Below are 18391 nucleotides of genomic sequence, written 5' to 3'. Positions count from 1 at the left end.
CAGTTTACAGCTGCAAGGGACCTGGTATGCACCAGGTAGGTCTAGGGGAAGTGGTTGGTCTTTGGTGGAGCGGATAAGGGATGCCAGTTTTCTATGTGGTCTGTAACAAGTGGTCAAGTCATGTTTTTTTAAGATTTTATTGATTTTTTCTGAGGTGCCTCGGATGTAGGGAATGGTGATGGATTTAGAGTAATCTTTTTTGTGAAGGGGAGGGGGTGGTGGGTTGTGGATAACTGGGTTAAGTATTTTTAGGATTTTTTGGAGGGGGTAGCCGTTGGCTGAGAAAGTGTCACGGATGTGATTTAGTTCAGTGGTTAGGGCTTGATCATTAGAACAGATTATTTTTGCCCTATTGAATAATGTCTTAATAACTCCATATTGTTGTGAGGGGGGGTGATGGGATTGTTGGTGAATGTATCTGCCTGTATGTGGGTGGGTTTTCTATAAACTGAGAAAACCAAGGTTCCATCAGGTTGGCGGGTGACTAGTGTGTCTAGGAAGGGGAGGTTATTGTTTTCTTCTTTTTCCAGGGTGAATTTGATTCTAGGGTGTTGGTTGTTTAAGTGTGTTAGGAAGGAGAGGAATGAATCCGGGCCATGTGGCCAAATAGCGAAAACATCATCAACATAGCGAAGCCATATGGTTGGTTTTTGTGGGGCTGAGTTTAAGGCTTTCTCTTCAAACGTCTCCATGAAGAAGTTGGCCAAGGGTGGGGAAAATGGTGAACCCACAGCTGTCCACTCTATCTGTTTGTAGAATTTTTCCTGCCAAACGAAATAGCCTGAGTTCATTGTAAACTGAAATAGGGCTGAGATATCGGGAGGAAATTTAGCTTGGATTAGCTCTAAGGTTTCTTTGAGGGGGACATTCGTGAATAGGGAGGAGACATCAAAACTGACCATTATGTCATTATGTTGGAGTGTAAGGTTTTCTATACTGGCTTTGAAGTGGGCTGAGTTTTTTATGTGTGATGGTGTATTGCCAGTATAGTGTGAGAGCGCTTTGGCTAAATGCTTGGCTAGTTTGTAAGTGGGGGATTTGGCAGGAAAAATTCTACAAACAGATAGAGGGGACAGCCATGGATTCTTTGCCGAACCATACAAATGAAATATTTCAGCTTGCTCCATTACAAATGTATTTGATAATGTCATCTCTCTCTCTGCTGATCTGAAACTTTCTAGGGTTATATTAAGTTCAGTCTAGCACGATATTTGGAAATGTCAGCAGAATAACCATTTTATACCCATGAAAATAAGAAATGTTTGTGTTCTCTCTCTCTCTCTCTCTCTCTCTCTCTCTGTGATGTCTGAAAATATTACTCATATTGCATAGTGGGAAATTTACACTGAAGTTAAACATTTTTTCGTTACTTCCATCCTCTAAAAGGTACAGAATAGTAGTTTACACTGAGCAATGAAATTCACCTATCACTTAGTGGTGCTAGCAGATAGACTTTTCTCGTGAATATTTGGATACCGCACCTCGATCACTGTCTGGGTTGGTGCATAGATAATTTCTTGTACCTTAGAACGTTACTCTATTTGATCATAAAAGAAAAAACGAAGAAATTATGAAAGAATTAAACCAAGAATCAGTAATAGAAAAAATTAAAAAATATAAACATAAATGGATGGCACATGTTCAAAGAATGAAAATAGAAAGATTACCAAAACAGGCCTTCAAGTACAAACCATTAGGAAAAAGAAAACCAGGATGTCCTCTTAAACGATTCAACGATGACTTCTAAGGCCAGAACAGGCCACACTAAGCCTAAATCCTTGATATGCATGATGATGATGACCTTAGAACGCGTGCGCGTGTGTGTGTGCGTGTGTGTGTGTGTGGTGGGGGAGTTTATCCAGTACTGTATTACTATAAGCCGGTGAGTCTGTTAGCAGACTTGATTTTACCCAAACATTTAGAACTACAGATCTTGCATTCTATCTTGGCTAATTACTTGGCACATATTTTACTAATATTTATAGTCTCTGTGTAATCCCTCCCCCTTTTCTGACAGTCACCAATTCAAATGGTTAAATTGATTTTTATTCACCAGGCTTACTCTGTTTTAATGTATAAAGTAGAATCCAGTTAATTGAGATAGCCATTTATTTGGGACATATCTTAAAGAACAAAAAAATTAAGAAATTTGTTAAGTTTTTTTAAATGGTTGATAGTTTAAGGATTATTTGCACAAGGAGAGCAAAGATCATACTGTGTCAAACTACAGCTTGGAAATGACTGTATAACCTGAGTCATCATTCTTCTGACTCAGGTTATACGGTATTTCCCTTCAAATGGGAACAGCTTCTAACTAGCCTTAGGTGCATGCACTTAGCATCTTTCATGCTGAGCTAACCTAATCAGAAAAGTGTAGAGTTTTTCATTGTTCTGTTTTGGGCTAATTTTAATTTTATAAAATTGACAAGATGCTACATAAAGATTTGTCACTAGCTGAAAAAATTGACTTACTAGACCAAATCAAAGGCCATCACCCAATACCAGTCATCATCATCTGGTGGAGATAACTGGAGTACCAAAATCTATGATTTCATGCTTGACAACAGCAAGATAAACTGTGAGAATGCATGTACCATGAAAACAGGGAGCATCCCAAAAATGGAAGCATGAAGGTAAGGATCCTGATGTAGAGAATGCTCTAAATCAGTGGTCCAATGTTAATAAAGAAGTCAGAGGAGCTAGCTAAGAAGTTGAGGCATGATAATTTTAAATAGATTACATTGAAGGGCTTTAAAAACAACAGGTCATTGTCTCTGTTGATATTGATGATGAGGGAAATTTAAATATCTACATATTTTGCTATTATAATTAATTTGAATAAATAATTTGTTGCTCATTAAAATGGTTAATGTTAGTTTGCCTTTTTACATCTTTTCAACTTTTGACTGACTATGCTATAGTCTTTTTTTTTTTTTTTTCCCCCGACCAGGGTTCTGGTGTACAGCACTTTCCTTGTTTGCATCCTGTCTGAAGTAGAGTGGATGATTTGTGTGTGTGTGGGGGGGGAGGATATGAAGGTGAGGATGACAGAAATTCCCGTGATCACAGATGAATATCAGCTCCATCAGTGTTTTTGATATTTTGATATGGCATGAAAAGCCCAGCGAGCCTCCCCCCCCCCCCATCTTCTCAACTATTAACATGAAACTTTGTATAATTTATGCAAAAATGTTCTTCTCCAGATGTGTCCCAATTAATTGGAATCTACTGTATATAAAAATGAAAAATTGCTATAACTTGCTTTTGCATGCATTCATACACTCACATCTTGTACAGATTAGGGCCTTGCAAGTCATGAAATGTATTGCAATAGTGTGAAAAGTCATAAAAACTCAGGTGTCTGATTAGAGGTTGGTTGCATTTGGTGAAAATGCTTTGTTGTGTAGATTACACGACAGTATTTGGTGGAATTGTACCAGTTAAAAAAAAATTTCTCTTTGCTCATTTTGCTAGCACAAATTCCATAATTAACTTTCTGATTAGCAAGATAGTAAAAATTATTTTTGCAGTGGTCATAACATTCTCTGAACCTGACTTAAATGTTAATCTCCATGCTGTTCTCTATTGGAAAAATTATAATGTAATAAATATCTCTTCCACCCAGTTTCACTTTTACTATCACCTAGGTCCTCAGTGAAGAAGATATTTTTCTTTTTGGAGTAATAATAGTTCTTGGGCCTTCTTTATTAAGCATATCATTATTCTATCTATCTTACCATTTTCCCTTTTTTTCACCATCGAACTTTATCTTCATCTAATGAGAAGGGTAAACATTATAGAATACTGCCTTCATATTTGAACTTCCTGAAAAATTTGTGAACTCTGTTAAACAGATTATAGTCAGATTCTAATGATCTCTTCTGCTCACCCAACGACCCAGTGTATAGGTATTTTTGAGATACTGCTAAGTTGCTGTATACTAGGTAGTTAACTAAACAAGTAAGAGGTACCATAAGCAGCATGCATTTAAGCTTTATCTATAATTCCATATCTGCCCCTTTATCTATGATTCCATATCTGACTTGAAAGGAGGAACTCCCCTTTTGAGTCTTCAAAATTCGAGTCATCTGAATTCAAGGAGAATGGCCTGCCAGTCTGGAACTCAAGGGGTTGGGCGCCGTAGGCACCATGGGGGGCCCCCCTTTCGAGTCATCAGAATTCAAGGAGAACCGGCGTACCAGTCTGGAACTCGGAGAGGTGGTGCCCTCCTAGTATATATATATATATATATAAGGTTAGATTATACAAAGCTGACTTTATCTCAGCTCTAGTTATTTCATGAGCTCATTTATAGCAGATACAAAACTAATAATCAAAAACTATGATTAATTATGTAAACCTTCCTTGTGGCAATAATTGTTGTGCACTTCAATTTATCAAGACAACTTCATCAGTAAAATCCATCACATAAAGTATGGGTGCAGAAATTATACATAAAATAAACCTGAAAATCATTCACAGTAAGTGCTTGACTTGGAAACGATTTAGATAAATCAGTATGCAAAAAAAGTTGAAATAAAGTATGATGGGCCTGTGGAAATAATAAAATGAACAGTATAATGTAATTATGCTATCTGAATACTCAGATCTATTTCACTCTTTGTGTTGCTTCTTTTAATATAGAAAGCTGTAAATTTAATTTTAAGATACTGATAATCATAAGTAAAAAAATTTTGGCTATGGGTTTCAAATTTCTTTTTTCTGCTTTACATGTACCAGCCAGAAAATTAGTATACCCTTGTTTTTATATATATATATATATATAATCATAGGTTGCTTATTTTTTGGTAGTAATTATAGATTTTATTCAGTAAGTGATGCTTACTTATATATAGAAATTCATATATTCTTTGTGAAATCATGATTTGTATTATGAGTGAGAGATTTTTTTTTTAAGATGAGAAAATCATTAATTTCTTAATTCATAAAATTATTTATTTTGCATTCCTCACATGATTTTACTAAAGTATAACATGATCTGGCTATTTTTGAATCCATTTTCATATGTATCTCTAATTTTAATTTAAAAAAAAAAGTAAAAGACAGGCTGAGCAGTCAGTTTTAAAAGGAAAAAACCCTATGAATTGACTGAAAGAATGTATTGCATCACTAAATGAAAACGGATGAATGAATGCATACATGTAGAAATTAATGTTTAGAAGAATATGCTTGAAACTATGATTGCAAGAATGAAATGATAAAGGGATGAATGCATAAATGAAAGAATAAATGAAATGATGATGATGTGCTCTCTCACTGTCTTTGTGTGTGTGTGTTTGTATGTTTGTGTGTATCCTGTTGTTGCACAAGTGAAAACCTACTTCAGTATCTTGGTCTTATGTCTCAGAATGAATGTGAGAATTCTGTGGGTTTACATTTTTTGTGTAATTAATGTAAGATGTCACCAAAATTCCGGAAGCAATGTATATGCACAGCTTGTAAGTGAGATTATAGATTTCTGTCTATTAAAAATATATCATGAAGCCCATAGCCCAGGGTATGGATGAGGATGTGTTTTGGGAAGCCACATTATTTTGATGTATTAAAATATGTGTTATTATCATAAAAATGTTATTAAAAAGGTGGTGTGGACAAAAAAAGTTAACATCCAAACCCTGATTTAAATTTTTTTGTCTTTTATAGCCATTGTTTATTACTTGTTGCATTAATTATTCACTATTTAAAACAGTTCAGAATGAAGATTGGATAAGGAACTTGGCAGAGCAGAAATTGCCAGTATGTGGCACTGCCTGTAAGTATAATTTCAAGTTTTAGTGGTAGCTTAAAAAAAAAAAAAAAAGTTTCATCATTATTATCTAATCTAACCTTCATGAATATATAATGCCGTCAATTTTCAGTTTGTAAACTTCAATTCAACTGCTCTCATTTTAGTTACAGGTATTGCTTACCTCCATTTTATTCATAACAATGCTTCATGGTATAAATAACACAAAGAGAAAAAATATATAATTAATTCTTTTTTTTAAAAAAAAAAAATCAGCTAATGCCTTTTTATTCCCGTAATTAATTCTTTAAATGTACTAATATTTTCTAATCAGCATTGTCAATGCACAAATTACGACTGTTGCAAACACATGGTACTCAACTAGATAGTTGAAAAAAACAGTTCATATTGTAACTATAAAGAACTAATATCCTAATATGGTGTCCCTCTGTGGGTCAGATAACCATAAAGTTAATTTCAAAAACTGAGATATTTAGTAGAACGTGTTTCCCAATAGATGTAATTTTTTTGTTTTTCAAGCCTTGTGTTAACAGCTCTACCAGTCTGTCCAAAGTAAGCTAAACAGCAGGGACAAGGAACTTTTTACATTCTGGGATGAAGTTGACCTTAGGAAAATGAAGGTAGCAAGATTTTCAACTAATTTCTACAACTAGGAGATATACAAATATATATGAGCTCTGTTTCCAGGGTTGCATCATTTGAAAAAATTTCTCATGACTCTGTGTGTGTTAAGTGTCTTTGATGATACTATTGTGTTGGTTTGTGGTGTGATTTCTTCTCCAAGCCAAAAATGACATAGAGAATTGACTACATTTCTGGATTTAAGATTCCAAATAGCTCTTCCTGTAACACTGTGATAGCGACTGATTTTTGCTAACTCAGTGCAGGTACTTCCAGTTGATGCATACATTCACATAAGGAAATAATGAAAGAAATAAGTTATTGACATGCTAACAATATCTTCACACTGGATACAAGAGTATGCAGAAGATTTGAAACAGGAAGTGATCACCCTTTAGTTTTTGACAGAATAAAAATGAAAATCATATTGATTTTCATTGGCAACATGTAATGAAGTTTCAGCAAGATAAAATCCGAACTTCATTCTGTGAATGAAGGGAATTCAGAGCAAACTAGAAAGTTAAAGCTCTTGGCAGGTAAGTCAACAGATATCCTCAGAGAATTCAGAAAAAATATAAGAAACCAAGAAAGGTATAAAGGTAATGAAACAAGTCATAAAATTGATCTAAAAATCAAGACATAAGTGGAAGAATTCATTATAACTAATTAATAACAAAATCACATACATTAATTTAAATCTTTTTATTGTGGAATTTTTGCCTATGTTTCATAGCCATTTTCAATATGATTATAGGAAATCAATAAAAAAAAAAGAACATAAGTTCAGTTGAAAGCACATGAAGGTTGCATGGTATTTATATGCACTAACGGCTGCAGGAGAATAGCTCCATTTGCGTTAATAGATATGCAGAGATAATTACAATTTACAGAACAACTTTCAAGAGTAAGTTATTATCTCCCTCTCAAAGTCCACCGAGACGGTACCAGCCGCGGCGAATTGATGATTCATACAAGCCTCACTACAAACCAACTTGTTTTACTTGTAGAAAGGAAGGTCATATCGCCAAGTTTTGTATGAAAAATAGTCAGCCAAAAGGTACTCCTGCTACATCACACAGTAACCTAGTTCAAACGTCTACCACTGGGGATGACAATAAATCAGGTGTGTTGACTGCCAAAATTTCCATTCCAGTATCCAAATCAGTGGACATTGGTCGAAACGTAGATGATTTGAAGGTCGTCAAAATCAAATGCGGAAGTAGGGTTTTAAATGGAATAATAGATACGGGAGCACAAATATCGGTAGTGTGCGAAGATTTAGTGGCAGATACGCCCCATGATGGAGAAAGTAAGATAGAAATATCTTCTGCTTTCGGAGAAAATGAAATAACACCCTTGAGAATTTTTGAAATGAAAATTGATGATAATTTACATGGTAATGTTCCAGTCACATGTGCCATCTCAAGAAGACTGGTTACTGATCTGCTACTGAGCTCCTCTGCCTATGAGATACTGGTCGAAAGCATCGAGCTACATGAGAGTAGTCATCATTGGGAGACACCAGTTCTGAAATCAAAAGATTTAAGTGATAAACGGTCAGAAGATGATGAAGACGAAGACATGCCTTCGAAAATAACCAGTACAGCATTGGCAGTCAGTACGATAGAGTCCTCACCAGGTGCAGAAAATGAGTGTATACCAGAAAAAACAAAATTCGAATTCGGCAAACTTCAAGAGGATGATGAGACGCTCCGAAGGTGTTTTGAATTGGTAAAAAGGCAGAAAAATGCCTATGCGTTTGACAATGGGATTCTGCTTCATAATGAACATATTTGTGGCGAGAATATTAGACAAGTAGTGCTACCATGTGTGTGTGTGAAACGAGAAAATGTCTTAAAGATGGCACATGAAATCCCTCTTGCTGGCCATCTCGGCGAAAAGAAAACCCATCAGCGAATCAAGTACTCATTCTTTTGGCCTACCATTAAACAAGATGTGAAAAAATATTGCGAAAGCTGCAAGGAATGTCAAATGAGAAGGACTGCTACATATAAAGATAGAATCCCCATACGACCTATCGTCAGACCAGAAACTCCGTTTGAGGTATGGAGTGTGGATTGTGTCGGACCGTTAGAACCTCCATTGGGAAGAGGACATCGATTCATAATATGTGCTGTTGATTTATGCACTAGATGGGCCGAAGCCATACCTGTCAAGGAAATAAGTGCTAAAATTACATGTAATGTTCTGATGAGGATTTTTACTCAGACGGGATTTCCTAAAATGGTCTGTACCGACCAAGGTACGAATTTCACATCTAAACTCACTCAAGCTTTTGAAGATCTGCTAGGCATAGCTCCACGTTTTGCCACTCCAGGACATCCTGAGAGTATGGGCGCTGTCGAACGTTGGAACAGAACTTTAAAAGAGATGATGAATAAGAATATACAGGAGCATGGAAGAAACTGGGATTTACATCTTCCCTATCTTCTATTCGCATACCGAGAAGTACCACATAGCACTACTGGGTTATCACCTTTCCAGATGGTATATGGAAGATTACCTCCAGGCCCCTTATCTTTGTTAAAGGAAATTTGGACTAGTGGACGAGGCATCCCAACCACTGCCTCTCGCTCGATTGAAAATTATTTACAAGAACTTCTTGAAAATCTAAGAAAAGCTCATGAAATTGCATCCGAGAATGCCAAAGGGTCTCAAGAACAATACTCCTCCAGATATAATCTTCGTTCCAAAGAAAAATCCTTCATTGTTGGTGAAAAGGTTTTAGTATTGTTACCTTCATCCTCTCATAAGCTTCTAAATACTTGGACAGGACCTGCTACAGTCGTCCAACTTACTAGACCACATTCTGCGAAGGTTGAGATGAAGGATGGAAGTATCAGGGAGCTCCACATAAATAAGCTTCAACCATATATTCAAAGAATTAATCATGTCGGTCTAGTTTTCGAGCTAGAGAAGATTTCGGAACACTCCACTATGCACCTGCTGACAAGATGAATAAATCAGTCGAAGATATTAGGAAACACCTTGAGGATATGAAAGCTCTCTTGACGGGAGAACAAAAACAAGAACTTTTTGACATCCTCTGGAAATATGCAGATGTTTTTAGTTCCAAACCTGGTCATGCCAAAGTTGACGGACACTGTTTACAGTGTCCGTCAACTTTGGCATGTGCAACAGTGTTACAGAGAACTGTTCCCCTAAGAGACTCAAACCCTATAGGGTGCCAATTACTCTACAAAAGGAAGTAGATCGACAAGTCAAAGAACTGTTAGATATGGGTCTCATCGAGCCAAGTGTCAGTGAATGGGCTCATCCCATGGTTTGTGTGGCTAAGAAAAATGGAAGTGTCAGACTATGCATTGACTTTAGATTGCTAAATAGTTTTACTATTCCAGATGCTTATCCAATGAAAATAGCTAGAGATTTATTATTTGAGGTAGGACAAGCAAGATTTATCACTGTAGTTGACCTCACTAAGGGATATTGGCAAATCCCTATGGAAAAGGAAGCAAAGCCCTTCACTGCATTCGTGACACATTCTGGTCACTATCAATGGAACGTCTTACCGTTTGGAATGAAGAACGCTGGAAGTACATTCCAGAAATCATTGGATAAAGCACTAGCTCCTCATAAGGCCTACTGCCGATCTTATATCGACAATTTGGCTATATTTTCTAAAATATGGTCTAAACATCTCACCCATATAGATGAAATCTTCAAAACATTAAGAGAGGTGGGTTTAACAGTAAACCTAGAAAAATGCGAATTCGGGAAAAATCAAGTGAAGTTCCTAGGTCATTTGATTGGATCCGGTCAACATTCCCCGGACCCAGAGAAGGTCGAGGTTATAAAAGGTTTAGCGACAAAGAAGGAAGTAAGTCTACTTGGGCTGGCTAGCTACTACCGTGACTACATACCACGATTCTCCCAAATTGTATTACCACTGACAAATCTGACTAAGAAAAGTGTCCCAAACAATATTCCTTGGACTACTGATGCTGATGAAGCTTTTACGAAACTCAAAGAAGAGCTTATAAAAATGCCTTCTTTGCATATACTCCAGATCTCGACAAGCCGTTCCAGTTGTATACGGATGCATCAGCAACAGCAATTGGCGCATGCTTAGCTCAAAACAACGAACAAGGAAAAGAATTGCCCATTGCTTTCTTCAGTAAGAAACTAAATTCCTGTCAAATGAAATGGTCAACCATTGAAAGGGAAGCTTTTTGTGTCTTGGAGGCATTGAAAAAGTTTGACACATGAGTATTTGGTGCTGAAATACAGGTAATTTCAGATCATAACCCTCTGACCTATCTAACTAAAAGTTCCCCTCATGGTGCCAAGTTGTCCCGATGGGCTTTAGCCCTACAACGTTATAATATGACCATTACATATAGAAAGGGTAGTCATCATGGTAACGCTGATGCCCTTTCCAGATTAAAAACTGATATAATTAATTAATGTTATTGGCTTGTTTCTTAATAATGATTATATATTTTCTTGATGTTTAGTTAATGATGATTATATAGTTTTTTTTGTTTTGTTTTGTTTGTTTGTGGGAGCTGCATCGCACCATAAAGCTCTCACCTCATTTCTTGCATTTTAGAGTCAATTACTCGCCTGAGTTTTCTTTTAGATGCAACATCGACACTCCTGTGATGGATGTGCTTCCCCCAAAGGGAGTTGTAATTTTTGTCATGAAGACTTGCGAATTCTCTTTAAACTGTGTACTGGTGGCGAGGAGGCGCAGCAGTCATAACAACGGAAGCAGACGACGCTTAGGACTTCTTTTAACAAAGTTTCTGCCGAGTGGTATCCATTTTTTTTTTTTTTTAAATGTGCCTGAAGTGAGAGAACAAGTACAACATTAGTGTTTGAAAGCAGATATAATTTTCTAGTTAGATCATATACTACAGTATAATAGGTATAATAGGTCATTGGCATTGCAAAAAAGAGCTATGAGTTAATTTCAGCGAGCATTCATTCTGCGTAATGATCAAGACTTTCACCAGCTTTACCATTCATCATGAGTCCTAGTTTTACTGAAGACTTTCATGCCTATGAGAATAATTTTTGTGACTCACTTGGAGTCAGTGTTTGGATCAGAAATTACTTATGTTTTGAAGATATTGGATTGGTTATCAGTTCAGTACATACACAGTGAAGTAGGTGTGAAGTGAAGTATATATGTATATATATGATTAATGTGAATTGCAGCCATAACCTTTCAGACTGTTACTCTTCTACCATGCTACCATGGCTTACATGAGACCATACCATCATTCACATACTCAACAATGTAGTTAGATCAAGTATTACTTCAGATGAGAACAATCCAGTTTTAATGTAATATTATAGCAGTAAGTTCATCATCTGGTGTGAGACTGCTGCCCCATTTATTGGAAACCTTAAATGGTTTGAAAATTTTCTGTGTTTGGTCTCTAGAGCAGAGTTTCCAGACTGTTTAAAAAATGATAAATACAAAAAATACAAAATTAATAAAAATGGAAGAAAAATATCCTTAGCCCATTCATGGTTGGAAGCCACATGTAAAAAAAAAAAAGAAAGAAAAATATATTCAAGCAACGTTGTATCTGATTTCCCCCCTCACACTTCCATGTTATTATGAAAGAATGATCATTGACTCGGGTTAATATACATATTTTTTTTAAAGGACTTGAATGACTAAAACCGAGATTTAAGTAAAAAAGGTTTTAATATTAAAACACTAGTTTCGGCTTGTAAATAATAACTTGAGCTACAACCCCCCCAGATAGTCATTCAGCTGTAATCATGTACTGGCGTTCACGAGATGCTACTAGCACGCACTTTCTCAACAATACAACAAACGAACAGCTTTAAATACAACCACAACGTTTTAATGTCAGTTATGTATAGAGACTCTCTGTGTTGTTCATAGTTTATTTAAACTTCAGTGTTTTAGTGTTTTTTCTTTTTTTCTTTCTTTTCTTTCTTTCTGTCACCTGATGAAGGCGACATTATAAAAGAAAGAAAAAAGATAAAACACTGAAGTTTAAATATACATTGTTCGGTGAGTGCATGCATATAGCATGCACTCACCAAACAATGTGGCCAACAAAGGAACAGCTTTGAATACATTAACTACAATGTTTTCACTTTAAATATGCATAGTGACTTTCCTGTGCTGTTCACAGTTTTTATCTTCAATGTTTAATGTTTTTTCTTTTATAAAAACACCTGAAGAAGACTGTAAAAAGCCGAAACTAGTTGTGTGACACTATTAAACCTTTTTCCTTTTTATCTTGGTTTGTCATTCAATTCTTTTTTTAAAAAAAAAAATATATATATATATATATATTTATTTTTATTTATTTATTTTATTTTATTTTTTTTTTCAAAAATGAAAAATGGAAACAAGCAAAAATCAAAAACGGAAACAAGCAGATGTCTGCCATCTGCTTGTTTCCAATTCATTGTAATAATTTCTGCATTTATGTGGTATAGTGATCTTATTTAGAATTCTCCTATTCTACTGTATTATCATAAAACTAGATAGATAAAACATTTTTATTATATTGCAATTATTAGCATCCCACTTTTAGTTGTTTTTTTTTTTTAATAAACAAAGTTTTGAAATTACAATCGTTTAATTTTTTAAAAAAAGTCAAAATGCTTTGTTACATTGCCTGTAATTCTTCTCATCTTAGCTGAAATTAACCATCCTGTTTCGGAATCAACTGTAATTCAAGTGCCTGTGTTACCATCTTCTTGTTCTTCTTCTTCTCTAAGAAATGATCCAGTTTTACAAGACCATCAACAATCATCACCACGCTTCATAATTATTCCAGCAAATAACACGACAGTCCTTGCAACTCAGTCATTGCAGCCACAATCAGCTGTAACATTAGGAGGTACATGTAACCTTATTTAATCTTAGCCATAACACAAGGGACATAACTAATAACCATTAGATGTATGTATATGTTTTTATTATCTATATATTTTAATGTACAAACTGTACATGTTTATTGTTAATATCAGTCAACTTCATTTAGTCAATACATTTACTTGGAAAGCCAGGGGAAATGGCTCCTCCAGAAAGTTAAGGACGTCAACGGAGAATCACTTCCGGGTTACACAGCACAAAATATCTGAGCACAATAGTCCATATGTGGTCTATCAAAGACTTGTTACAATGAAAGAACAACTTTCTCTTTCCTATAAATTAATGCTGTCATAACCATTGCATTTATCTGATGTCATGAAGTAACCACGTTAGCAATGTGGCTCTTAGACACTCTACCATCACTCCCAAGTCCCTAACTTCCTTCAGTTCATCAACATCAATTTCCTGATATGTACACCCAAGGGGTGTTCAGGTTACTATGACAGCACTACATGATTCAGTTTACATTATTATTAATTTTCTATCAACAATTTTTCTCCACATCAATTTATTACTTGTGAGCCCTCCAGTATTGTCATATCTAATAATTTGTGACCACCTTAGATTAGCTCTGTATACACATTTTTGAATGCTAATAGTGTCAAGTTCCTTTCTAATATCTTCATTTTTAATATGATTCTGCCATTGATGCCAATAGTTCACTCCTCTAATTTTTCTCAGAACCCTCATATCTGTGGTCTAGTCTTTAATCAAGTGATTTATTTCTAACCCAACTCTCAGATCCATAACTTAACTGGTTTGAACTCTGTCTTGTTTGGTGTTTTGGCTAATTTCTTTCTTATTCCATATAAATTTATTCAGCTGGCTTACCATCACACCAGCTTTGCTTATTCTGTTGTCTATTTCCAGATTAACCCGTCATCTTTACTAAAAACTGTGTCTAAATAGCTGAAATATTTTGCTTGTTCTATAGGGTCTCTATTCAGAATGCAGCTGAAGTTTTCTGTGCTCCTGCTTATTTTCATAGGTTTTGGTGTTTTTATTTTCATGCCAAATTTGTTGCAGTTGTTATTCAATGTAGTTAATGAATCCTAGAGACTTGCACTAGTTGTGTTTAGGAACATCATCTGCATTATGCATTGGGCTAAGTTTGATATGTCAAGACTAATGCCACTTTCTTTCATAATGTGCTCCATGCAGGTGACGAATAAAGAGTGGAGATACTGTGCACCTTGTCTTACCCCTAATTTTACATCAAACCATCTTCCTGTATTCTAACTGCTGACTGTCAACTTAAATATAGACTATATATTACTCTGTATAATATTACATTCACCCCATATAATTTTAGTGTTTTGAAAAGCTTTTCTCTGGGCACCTTGTCATATGCCTTATCTAGATCTACAAAACTTAAGTACAGATCCTTGTTATATTCCCATGATTTCTCAACTATGTCTTAATGTGAAGATCTGATCTTGACAACCTCTATTTGGCCTGAGCCCAGCTTCTTCTCCAAGTTCCTCTTCCACAATCTTTCTCAATATCTTTTCATGTATGTTTGCTTAAATCTTACCTGGAACACTTAATGGAGAAATTTCTCAATAATTCTCACATTCAGTTTTATTCCCTTTTTGTAGATGGGTACAATGAGAGCTTCTATTCAACCTTCTGACCAAGCCCTCTGCAAAACTTTTTACCTTCATACTTAAACATTTCTGGTCATATATCATCCTACTCTAGCTGCCTTTCCATATTTGTAGTATTTTTTGCCAGCTTTTTCTACCTCAAGTATTGATATGTACTCCTCTTTGCATTCCTCTTGAAAATTTTCTAGTATGGTTCTGTCAATGCTTGGTTCATTTAATAGTCTTTCAAAGTAATTACTCCAGACATCTAAGTTATCTTTATCTTCAGTTTTGATATCACCTTTATTATCGCCTTTCATTCCTTTTACAATACTCTTTCCTTTTACATTTCTAAGCATCAGTGACCACTTTTAGCAAATTATCATTGTTGTAATATTCTGCCTGTGATGTCCTCAATTCAAAATACATAAGTTTGCAACTTAGCAATGTTGAACTGACATTCGTTGTCATTTGTCAAGATTAGTCTACAAGAATTCTGTATCTTAACTGTTCCTTATTATTACCTTAACTTTGCATCATTAGTAAATAATTTTGTACTACTATTCAGATCAACCCCTGGTACAGTTGACATACACTATAGTGAACATCGTTACAACTAAATGATGTGCTATAACAAACTACAGAAAAATTCCAGCATAAAATAGAACCAGTGCTATTTTAAACTTATCATTACAAAGATTAAAAGCTCAAAATTTCGATTGATTATGAACAGAATTTCCTAGCAAATGATCACGATCACTATATGAAGGACAAGTTAAAAATGCTATGCTACAGCAGAACAATGTTTATGTATGGTAGAAACCAACACAAACAAAGGAAATTATGAGAAGTAGAACAAATCAGTTGGAAAGAAATTGTATATTGATGGCATAACACAAAGGATTTGGTAGGAAACAAACATAAAAAACACAAAACATGAAAAAATACAAATGTGAAAAATAATGGGAAACATATAAGAAAGAACTGAAAGAGTATGAAATAAAATTGAAAATGCAAAATTGGAGTAATTACTCCATTGTCAAACATCTCTTGTCAAAATTTAAAGCACTGGTATATTCATCCCCGTATCCATCTCTCCAGTCACCCTGTTATAAAATGTAAGCAAATTGCTAAAGTAAGACCTATCTTTAACACAACAATGTTGACTTCTGTAGAAAATTAAGGTACTTTCTATCCATACCTGGATGTGAATCCTAATTAACATCTCTATCCAATAATGGACCAGTCATACTAATTAGTCCATTATTGGATACTTCTGTAGTTCTGCTTTTGTATAGGCCCTACTTTCACACATGAGGAATTGTATCTATAATGAAACACAGATTCAATAAACAGGTCAAAGGTACTGCTAAATCTCTTATTTGCATTCAGCATCCTTGCAGAATTATTTCAATACTGGAAAACTACTTAGTAAGTATCTGGAAGAAAGGAAACAAAATATAAGAATAACAAGGGTGTACAGTGATTTTAGAACTGGGATGAGCAACTAATGAAAGCATATTTCTCGGAACAAAAAATTTGTGATGTCACTGCATCTGTGCAGTGGTTCATCTGGGCAGCACATTTAAACCAGATACTGAATAGCCACTACTGTGGCTAAACTGATACACATACTACAACATTTATTGCCCATGTATAAGTTGGCTTGTGTGCATTCACTCAACTTGCCTTCTTTATCTTTCTTTCTCTCACACATTCATTCAATCTTTTTTTTTTTTAATTTTTTTCTACACATTTATCCACAAAGATAACAATATACAAACATAACAGTACATATTCAACATTACCGAATTATATGATTATTGTGTATTGCAGGATTCCAAAAAGAAAATCCTGTCACATCTTCTGTGCTAAGAGTGACCTGAAGGAAGTCAAGGACCCATTGAGGGAGGCTGCATACTACCTGCACTAGCTGTCATACTTGTTCTTGAATTCATTCACACTACTTGTACATGCAATATCCAATGGCAACCCCCAGTCATGCACAGCACTATATGAGAGAAAAATCTATCTCTGACCCCCTTTCTTGATGGCATTTGTTCTCAACTTCAAGAACTAGCTTCCTTGTTCTTTTCCCACTCTCCATTAAATGAAAAATTCTATCTGTTGAAATCCTGTAAGACCCTTTTAGAAGTTTGGAAGTCTCAATCATATCACCCCCCCCCTCTCTTTCTCCTATTTGCTAGTCAGCAGTCTACAAATTCTCAGTCTGTCTTCATTATCAGTATTCCACAATCTTCATATTATTTTAACACTCTCCTTTGCACTCTACACTGTATCAGAATCGCAATGAAAACCAGGAGACCAAACCAGCACACAATAGTGTAAGTGAGGTTTTATCAAAACTTTGTAAGGAGTCAAAATAACTTTCTTATCTTTGCATGTCAAAGTTCATTTCAGCATTACAATTGTTCTCTGAGTTGTATTTGCAATCTTTGCTGTATGACACTTGAACCTTCAACTTCCTGTCTGCTAAATCTCCAAGATCCCTAGCCTGATCAGTTTGTCTAGCATAATCCCAACAATATAATAAAACACTGGAATATCTAATCACACCAAAGTGCATGACTTTACATTTACTAACATTGAACTGACAGCCATTTTCACATGCTCACAATTCCAGCCTATAATTACTTCGAAAAATTGCTAAATGAAACAAGCAATGAGAGCCAGGGGTAAAAAACACTCAACAGGCATACAGTCAGGAATACATATCCATACTTGAAGTAGAAAAAGGCTTGAAATGTGGAAAGGCAGCAGGAGTGGATGATATTCGACCAGAAATGCTGACATATGATTGTATAAAAGTCTTACAGTGGCTGCACTGCATAGTTCAGAAAGCCTGGACATAGGGACGAATTCCTGATGATTGGAGTAGAGCTCTAATAGTACCCATATATAAAAAGGGAAATAAAACTGAATGTGAGAATTACAGAGGTATTTCCCTACTGAGTGTTCCTGACAAGATCTATGCAAGTATACTTGAGAAACGGTTGAGAGGAACTGTGGAATAAAAGCTTGGTGAAAAGCAAGCTGGATTCAGGCCAAATAGAGGCTGTCAGGATCAGATCTTCACTTTACGACAAACAGTTGAGAAAGCATGGGAATATAACAAAGATTTGTATTTAAGTTTTGTTGATCTGGAAAAGGCATATGACAAGGTGCCAAGAGAGAAGCTATTCAATACGCTACAATTATATGGTGTCAATGGGGCATTATATCAAGCAATACTTAGTCTTTATTTGAGTTGTAAGTCAGCAGTTAGAATTGAAGGAAGTACAGGAAGATGGTTTAATGTTACATCTGGTGTTAGACAAGGATGTACATTATCCCCTCTGTTATTCATTATCTATATGGATCACATTATGAAGGAAAGTGGTATTAAACATGATATCAAAATTGGAGATGTTAATGACAGCTCTTTGCTTTATGTGGACGATGTTATGCTTCTAAATAAATCCGCTACAAGTTTGCAAGATTCTC

The 18391-nt window shown here is 35.3% G+C and overlaps 1 protein-coding gene across 2 annotated transcripts in view; it reads left to right on the top strand.

Annotated features, from left to right (window-relative positions):
- NFAT (nuclear factor of activated T cells 3) overlaps positions 1–18391 on the top strand; it is a 317259-nt gene that overhangs the window by 256201 nt on the left and 42667 nt on the right. For both annotated transcript variants that reach the window (XM_090396732.1, XM_090396722.1), the window contains exons 9-10: positions 5711–5773; positions 13063–13266. In XM_090396732.1, coding sequence (XP_090252858.1) covers positions 5711–5773; positions 13063–13266 — 267 coding nt within the window. The remainder of the gene's footprint in view (positions 1–5710; positions 5774–13062; positions 13267–18391) is intronic.

Source organism: Typopeltis vanoorti, chromosome 1, assembly GCF_054136105.1.
Source record: "Typopeltis vanoorti isolate ZY-2024b chromosome 1, IOZ_Tvanoo_1.0, whole genome shotgun sequence".
Lineage (NCBI taxonomy): Eukaryota > Metazoa > Arthropoda > Arachnida > Uropygi > Thelyphonidae > Typopeltis > Typopeltis vanoorti.
The sequence above is the reverse complement of the archived record's forward strand: the minus strand, read 5'-3'. Positions and strand labels throughout refer to the sequence as shown.